The sequence below is a fragment of the Medicago sativa genome, chromosome 2 (assembly GCF_051527215.1).
Source record: "Medicago sativa cultivar Bolivia chromosome 2, Bolivia_mono, whole genome shotgun sequence".
Lineage (NCBI taxonomy): Eukaryota > Viridiplantae > Streptophyta > Magnoliopsida > Fabales > Fabaceae > Medicago > Medicago sativa.
In genome coordinates this window covers 87,613,899-87,622,404 of record NC_140750.1, presented here as the reverse complement: position 1 = coordinate 87,622,404, position 8,506 = coordinate 87,613,899, and the positions used below count along the sequence as shown (strand labels likewise).

The following is an 8,506-nucleotide window of genomic DNA, read 5'->3' as shown; positions in this document are numbered from 1 at the left end:
AAGTGGCCGATTTGTATTGAATCTTAGCATGTGACAATTCGTTGGATAGGTAAACAACATAACTACGACTTCCATGGGATATTTTTGCATTCTCTAAAAATTCAGCCAAAATGAAGGTTAAGAAAATCTCCTCGTTAATTTGGGACATTACACGTTTTCGACCCTTTTTTAGTTGGAAGGCCATAATGTGGCCGATTTGCATTGAATCTTAGCGTGTGACAATTCGTTGGATAGGTAAACAACATAACTATGACTTCCATGGGATATTTTTGCATTCTCTAAAAATTCAGCCAAAATGGAGGTTAAGAAAATCTCCACGTTAATTTGGGACATTACTCGTTTTCGACCCTTTTTTACTAGGAAGGTCATAATGTGGCCGATTTGTATTGAATCTTAGCGTGTGACAATTCATCGGATAGGTAAACAACATAACTACGACTTCCATGGGATATTTTTGCATTCTCTAAAAATTCGGCCAAAATGGAGGTTAAGAAAATCTCCTCGTTAATTTAGGACATTGCTTGTTTTCGACCCATTTTTACTAGGAAGGCCATAAAGTGGCCGATTTGTATTGAATCTTAGCATGTGACAATTCGTTGGATAGGTTAATAACATAACTACGACTTACATGGGATATTTTTGCATTCTCTAAAAATTCGGCCAAAATGGAGGTTAAGAAAATCTCCTCGTTAATTTAGGACATTACTCGTTTTCGACCCTTTTTTACTAGGAAGGCCATAAAGTGGCCGATTTGTATTGAATCTTAGCATGTGACAATTCGTTGGATAGGTAAACAACATAACTACGACTTCCATGGGATATTTTTGCATTCTCTAAAAATTCAGCCAAAATGGAGGTTAAGAAAATCTCCTCGTTAATTTGGGACATTACACGTTTTCGACCCTTTTTTAGTTGGAAGGCCATAATGTGGCTGATTTGCATTGAATCTTAGCGTGTGACAATTCGTTGGATTGGTAAACAACATAACTATGACTTCCATGGGATATTTTTGCATTCTCTAAAAATTCAGCCAAAATGGAGGTTAAGAAAATCTCCACGTTAATTTGGGACATTACTCGTTTTCGACCCTTTTTTACTAGGAAGGCCATAATGTGGCCGATTTGTATTGAATCTTAGCGTGTGACAATTCATCGGATAGGTAAACAACATAACTACGACTTCCATGGGATATTTTTGCATTCTCTAAAAATTCAGCCAAAATGGAGGTTAAGAAAATCTCCTCGTTAATTTAGGACATTGCTTGTTTTCGACCCATTTTTACTAGGAAGGCCATAAAGTGGCCGATTTGTATTGAATCTTAGCATGTGACAATTCGTTGGATAGGTAAAAAACATAACTATGACTTCCATGAGATATTTTTGCATTCTCTAAAAATGCAGCCAAAATGGAGGTTAAGAAAATCTTTCGTTAATTTGGGACATTACTCGTTTTCGACCCTTTTTTACTAGGAAGGCCATAATGTGGCCGATTTGCATTGAATCTTAGCGTGTGACAATTCGTTGGATAGGTAAACAACATAACTACGACTTCCATGGGATATTTTTGCATTCTCTAAAAATTCGGCCAAAATGGAGGTTAAGAAAATATCCTCGTTAATTAAGGACATTGCTCGTTTTTGACCCATTTTTACTAGGAAGGCCATAAAGTGGCCGATTTGTATTGAATCTTAGCATGTTACAATTCGTTGGATAGGTTAATAACATAACTACGACTTCCATGGGATATTTTTGCATTCTCTAAAAATTCGGCCAAAATGGAGGTTAAGAAAATCTCCTCGTTAATTTAGGACATTACTCGTTTTCGACCCTTTTTTACTAGGAAGGCGATAATGTGGTCGATTTGCATTGAATCTTAGCATGTGACAATTCGTTGGATAGGTAAACAACATAACTACGACTTCCATGGGATATTTTTGCATTCTCTAAAAATTCGGCCAAAATGGAGGTTAAGAAAATCTCCTCGTTAATTTAGGACATTACTCGTTTTTGACCCATTTTTACTAGGAATGCCATAAAGTGGCCGATTTGTATTGAATCTTAGCATGTGAAAATTTGTTGGATAGGTAAACAACTTAACTACGACTTCCATGGGATATTTTTGCATCACTACTACAGAAATCAGTTTTCACATCAGTTGGAAACTACTTTTCACATCAGGTGGCAACTGATGTAAAGTGATATGATGTAGAATGTGCACGTCATTTCACATCAGGTACGGACTGATGTAATAGCAATATTTCCACATCAGGATTTTTTCCCACTGATGTGATACGTTCTTTTTAAAATTTAAGATCAGGGTTTTCACTTCAGTTTTATGATAGACACTGAAGTTAAATAATTATATTTATCATCAGTCTTCTATCCCACCGATGTGAAAACTTCAGTTTTTTAAAAAAAAAATTATGCTTTATTATTACTGCTTACAAAATCAGCTTGAGACCATGTTCTTTTCTTTTATTTATATTAGAAATATGAAGGAAAAAAATGATATTTTAATGCCAAAAAGGAAGCTAAAAAGCTAACATATACAAAATTTAATTTATAACCCTCACAAGTATACTTTCAAAAGAATATAGCGTAAATACACAAGTGAAAACAGAAGAGGTCTGATTCCTAAGTCTTGGCCTGATTCCTAAGGAGATGATCTCTGTAAGTGATATGACTAATGCTAATCTACTAAAATATATGGAGTTAAAAGATGCAAAGTTCACTTTGTTATCAACTTGATCAATTAACATTGTCTGACACAAACATGGTTGGGATTCAACAGCATTCCACAACATATCTGACACAAACAAAATGAAATAGCATGAGTGTCTCGACTTGAATCATGAAATACAATGTTACTTTCCTAATAAAGAGCTGTATACACATACACACCTGTAGATATTCTATCTTTTGTTGGTAACATGCTAAGCATCACATAGTCGACACAAACATATCTATAACATATATAAGCAACATATCTGACAGAAGCATCCATAGGTTCCATAACATATCTATCTAACACAAACATAATGAAATAAGATGAGTGTCCCAATCAAAGTAGCATTGTGAAAAACAATGACCCCTTCCTAATGCTCTAATCACAATGCCGTAAAAATAAATCAAAACTTTTCAAAGAATTATAAAAGGGAGATATACCTCTGGAAAATATTGAAAATCTCCACCCGTTGCATTTAGCAAAGTCAATGAGAGAACTCTATCAGGAACCATTGCTGCTATTTTACAAGCTATCATAGATCCTGTTTCAATAGGCAAACACAATTAAAAGTTAACAAACAAACAAACTCAAACTAATCAAATATTAGGACAAACCATCTGAATTTTAACTAATCAAAACTCAATAAAAAAGACAGAATAATCTAGTCACTTAAGGTGTCATAGTCAAATTTTTAAAAGCAACATACTATAAAACATTTTGCAATGCTAACTACTTAGAATAAGCTGCTGCTAGTGCCACTCCTGCATATGAAACTGGTGATTTTCTTGCAACTATTTCAGGTCTTCATCATGAAAGTTGACACGTTTGAGATGTTATGCCTGCATAAAAAAAAATACACAGCGTAGAAAGAATAATTTACACATAAACAAAATAGAACATGCAGTATCAAAGAAAAACTGAAACTAGATTTTGATAAAAATACATCTATTTCAAAATAGCGACAGATTCTTCTTCTACCCATTCTGATAGCACCCATACAGATGATAAACTCCATTCTGATAGCACCCATACAGATGATAAACTCTGTAGCACATGACCCAAATTTATATGTGCAAAAATGAAAATTCGCAATAATAACCACAATTGAACACTCAATTGTGATCTGATCACAAGTTCTTAGTCTGCAAACAAAATCTATAGCACACTCAATTGAAAGAGAGAAAAAAACTAATCAGGAACATGGAAACAAAAATCATGATATATAATCAATCACTAGTGTTCTTCTCAAGCTAACACAACACATTAACATGGTAAAATAGGCAAAACCAAAGCCATAAACGCATAAACAAAGTACTAGTTAAATGCAGAAAATAATAAACGAGTTTATAACATCACCTGATTATTGTCAAGTGCAAAGTGAAACTTGTCATTGACCCTAAAAGTCCAGATGTTGAGTTTTCACAAAAGAGATTGTAGATTGCCAGAATGCGTGGCACTTGAACCTTCAATACGTGACAGATTCTGAAATAACAAAATTGGGAAACAAGGGTCAGTCCTTAGTATATACTATTAAACAAAAATCAGTACACTCCACTCCCAAAAGACAGAGATGAGTTCTAGAACACTATACCTCTCTTAGTACTAAATATTCTGCAAGAGATATATCCTCCCATTGTTTCAATGGCAACAGATGCTCAGGACACTTGGCAATATCAGGAATCTGGGGCATATAAGCACTTTGTTCCTTGTTAAGTTTACTTCTATCAAGTTTGGATACCTTCACTTTAGGAATTTGATGTGCCTCCCACCTAGGCAAGTAAAGAGTTTAAGAAACGTGTTATTTCTACTACTAGGAAGGAAACAGTGAAGTTTTATCTACTCACCATCATTTAACAAACCAGAATCCGAGATAAAGTTATCATGAAGAAGTTGCATTTTGTTTTTCTTATGAAGTTGCATTTTGTTTTTCAACACTTTCTCTTGAGGATTATTCTTCTCCCCATCAATAGTCACCCTCACATCTCTTACTGAATCTATATATATTTCACAACACAATTTCAACAAAAGGAGCTTAATTTTATCATAATATAAAAAAATATTCTTATAAAGTAACTTGATTATAACTTATAAAGCACAAATACGGACACCGAACACGCCGACACCGTTAAAAATTTGAGAAAATCACATAATTTAGTATAATTATATGTGGTAGTGTCGTATCGGTGTCAGATACGACACGTGTCCGACACCGAAACATGGCTAATCTCAGAAGTGTTCGTCCTTCATAACATAACATGCATATGCTCACTTACCAGTGCAATTATTGTTGGAAGATTGTTGCCCTGTCTTGTCAAAATGTCTCACAACAACAGCCATGTGACTATGGCCCTTTTGGAACTCATTCAATATATCGTACAGTGGCATCGTTTCTGGAACCCTGTCAATAAATTTAATAATTTTTAAAATTTGGAGTTATGGTTAATATTAATATATATATATAACTTAATATAATGCTATATCATTTTGTTACAAAATAAAATACCTTGGTATTTTGCGTATGGTCACACTTTTCACAGGTACTTCCTCTTCTGGATCAATAGTTAACAAATTCTTGATCTAAAATTAGGAAGCATCTATATCAATCTCATCATACAAAATTTGTAGTACCAAAAATGGTACAAAATTTGTAGTACCAAAAATGGTTCTAGTAGCAAATCAATCTCATCATTGATACAAAATTTTACTTTATTAATCTATGTTCCAAAATTGATACAAAATTGTTAAATGTTGAAAGGTTAAAGGAAAAATAACACATTGTATTGTATACCAGGATAAGTCCAATGATATTTGTAGGCTCCTCATAATAGACAGGGACCCTGCTATGCCCTTTCTCCAATATTGGTGTCATCAAATCCCTGCTTAATAACAATATTAGCCGTTAAGTTTGATGACAAATAAAATTGTATGAAATTAAAAAATCTAGCTTACAATTTATAAATTTTTTAGACACCTCACTAGTTTGATGACATTAGAATACTTAAATTGGTATTTAGTAATTTCACTAGTTTTCTCTTTCAATGTGAGAGTCCCCTAAACAGAGAAATGCATGAAAGTCGGAAGGATGATCTTGTATGGACAGAGGCGTGAGCGAAAAAAGAGTCACACAAAAGATGAGGTATCTTGTGAACCGAGAAAAGTGTGGCAAAGACTTGAGAACAAGGATAAAGAGAACTCTCATACAAAACATATCATGTACATAGAAGAAAGGTTTTGTACCGAAGGTATGATGATAACAATGTGCATTAGTGGTTGCTTAAAACAACCTCTACGATAAGCTAACCTGCATTAGCACATTAAGTAGGGTAACCTCTGTCGTAAATTAAGATGCAGTATGTAACTTATCCTTTGTAAATTATATTCCATTTAGTAAACTATTTCGAAACAAATTACGCAATTTAGATAAATAAATATGAACAAATGTTAATAAAAAGAATTGCTACTTTGTTACTCTTGAAAAAACAGTCTCAAGTTATTGAGTGTTATTTATGCTAAATGTTGCGCATAACCAAATTAAAGTATGCAAAAAGTAACTCAGTCAACAAGTTGAATTCATTAGCACTGAAGTAGAATCCAGTGTGCAGGTTTAGTTCAATCTTTCATGGCTAGTAACCAGAACCAACAAATGTTGTGCATAATCAAGTATATTTAAGCTCACATTTAGCATTCTAAGTATTGATGAGTATATGCCAACTGTGACATTATCACGTTCTACTGTTTTTCCTGAATGTATGTAGCATATTTTTTAATTTGCATGGATTCTTTTTCTTATTGTTTGATAAGTAGTGCAGAGAACACACACATGACAAAATTGGTCAAGAAACCCATTTTAATGAATTACATTTTACACTGAAATGTTAAATCGAGAAACAAGTCAATGGGTTGGTTCACATTTAATACATATGTGATTTCTTTATTTTTAATTATACAAGTAGCTTTCCCTGCAAAACCAAACAGAAATCTAAAACACATCAACTGATGCATCACCTTCTCCGGCAAGACAAACAGATCCGGCACGGTGGTCGGTCGGCCACGCTCCGGAGGTAACAACCACCTCCATTTTAAAAAACAAACACAGTTTTGGTATTCCTCTTCTCCGTAGAGTTCAAATCCGGCTTTAGTTTTTTCAAAAACTCAATGAAGAAACGTAGATCTAAGGATTGAGTTGCGAAAATTTCCGGAAAAAGAAGAACAAGAACGAACAGGATATACACATAACATGAACTACGATTTACCTCTGTCACGGTCTCAGCTTCATCTGCTTCTTTGAACTCGGTACGGATCTGGACAGTTTTGGCTTGATGAAGCTTTGAATTGGTTCGGATTCGTCCTCTTTGCTTCTGTTCCGAGCTTGTTGTGCTAATTCTCGCTGCTTCTCTTTTTGTGTTTGAGATCCGAACTTGTTTATTGTTGTTTCGAAATCGGCTTCTGAAACCTGTTCGAATCTTTTTCACTCCCAGAAATATTCGCTAATGAAAAACGAAGAAGGGTTTGGCGTTGTGTTTGGACGATGGTGGACGGTGATTGGACGGTGGTGGACGGTGATTGGAAGGTGATCGTGATTTGGAATTTAGTGAAAAAATGAAAAACGGAGAAGAAGTGAAAAGCGTGGATGTGTTTTGTGTTTTTACGATATATGAAGGGATAAGGTAAAGGTGAAAGTTTGTTTTTCCATCAGGCAATTCTCATCCACTGATGTAAAAACAAGATAGCCAGAGTTTTCACTTAAATTGCGAAAATGCCACCGCGTTTTTTTTCCTTCATTCCAATTATCCACTGATGTAAATGGTACATGCTATTAAGAATTCCCCTCATGTGCATATGTCAACTGATGTAAAAACTCAAAGTCTGTATGTTTCCCTTCAGTTATTTTGCGACTGATGTGAAAACTAAAACCCCCATGATGTAAAATATATATTTTGTAGTAGTGCATTCTCTAAAAATTCAGCCAAAATGGAGGTTAAGAAAATCTCCTCGTTAATTTGGGACATTACTCGTTTTCGACCCTTTTTTACTAGGAAGGCCATAATGTGGCCGATTTGCATTGAATCTTAGCGTGTGACAATTCATCGGATAGGTAAACAACATAACTACGACTTCCATGGGATATTTTTGCATTCTCTAAAAATTCGGCCAAAATGGAGGTTAAGAAAATCTCCTCGTTAATTTAGGACATTGCTTGTTTTCGACCCATTTTTACTAGGAAGGCCATAAAGTGGCCGATTTGTATTGAATCTTAGCATGTGATAATTCGTTGGATAGGTTAATAACATAACTACGACTTCCATATGGGATATTTTTGCATTCTCTAAAAATTCGGCCAAAATGGAGGTTAAGAAAATATCCTCGTTAATTAAGGACATTGCTCGTTTTCGACCCATTTTTACTAGGAAGGCCATAAAGTGGCCGATTTGTATTGAATCTTAGCATGTGACAATTCGTTGGATAGGTTAATAACATAACTACTACTTCCATGGGATATTTTTGCATTCTCTAAAAATTCGGCCAAAATGGAGGTTAAGAAAATCTCCTCGTTAATTTAGGACATTACTCGTTTTCGACCCATTTTTACTAGGAAGTCCATAAAGTGGCCGATATGCATTGAATTTTAGCGTGTGACAATTCGTTGGATAGGTAAACAACATAACTACGACATCCATGGGATATTTTTGCATTCTCTAAAAATTCGGCCAGAATGGAGGTTAAGAAAATCTCCTCGTTAATTTGGGACATTACTCGTTTTCGACCCTTTTTTACTAGGAAG

General features: G+C 34.5%; 1 protein-coding gene across 8 annotated transcripts; it reads right to left on the bottom strand.

Moving 5' to 3' along the window:
* Positions 1–2,544: 2,544 nt before the first annotated feature.
* LOC146951647 (DUF21 domain-containing protein At2g14520-like) lies at positions 2,545–7,672 on the bottom strand. 8 transcript variants are annotated; one of them, XM_085747667.1, is made up of 11 exons: positions 6,978–7,672; positions 5,513–5,600; positions 5,228–5,301; positions 4,998–5,122; positions 4,569–4,718; positions 4,316–4,493; positions 4,081–4,206; positions 3,431–3,563; positions 3,165–3,265; positions 2,901–3,023; positions 2,545–2,805 (listed from the first exon to the last, which is right to left on the bottom strand). In XM_085747667.1, the coding sequence occupies exons 2-6, from the start codon at positions 5,591–5,593 to the stop codon at positions 4,465–4,467; spliced, it is 459 nt and encodes a 152-aa protein (XP_085603793.1). In that variant the 5' UTR covers positions 5,594–5,600; positions 6,978–7,672; the 3' UTR covers positions 2,545–2,805; positions 2,901–3,023; positions 3,165–3,265; positions 3,431–3,563; positions 4,081–4,206; positions 4,316–4,464. The 8 variants fall into 8 exon arrangements, with proteins under 8 accessions (XP_085603793.1, XP_085603792.1, XP_085603797.1 ...); XM_085747666.1 differs by having other exon boundaries at positions 2,901–3,019; XM_085747671.1 differs by having other exon boundaries at positions 2,901–3,019; positions 3,458–3,563.
* Between the last annotated feature and the right edge of the window lie 834 nt (positions 7,673–8,506).

What these genes read in the sequence shown, in the direction of transcription:
- LOC146951647 (XM_085747670.1), bottom strand. Translation starts at nt 5,593, where the DNA reads ATGACACCAATATTGGAGAAAGGGCATAGCAGGGTCCCTGTCTATTAT. An exon ending in ATATCATTGGACTTATCCTG is followed by an intron (nt 5,302 to 5,512) that starts GTATACAATACA and finishes TCCTAATTTTAG; the next exon opens with ATCAAGAATTTGTTAACTAT. An exon ending in TTCCAACAATAATTGCACTG is followed by an intron (nt 4,719 to 4,997) that starts GTAAGTGAGCAT and finishes AAATATATATAG; the next exon opens with ATTCAGTAAGAGATGTGAGG.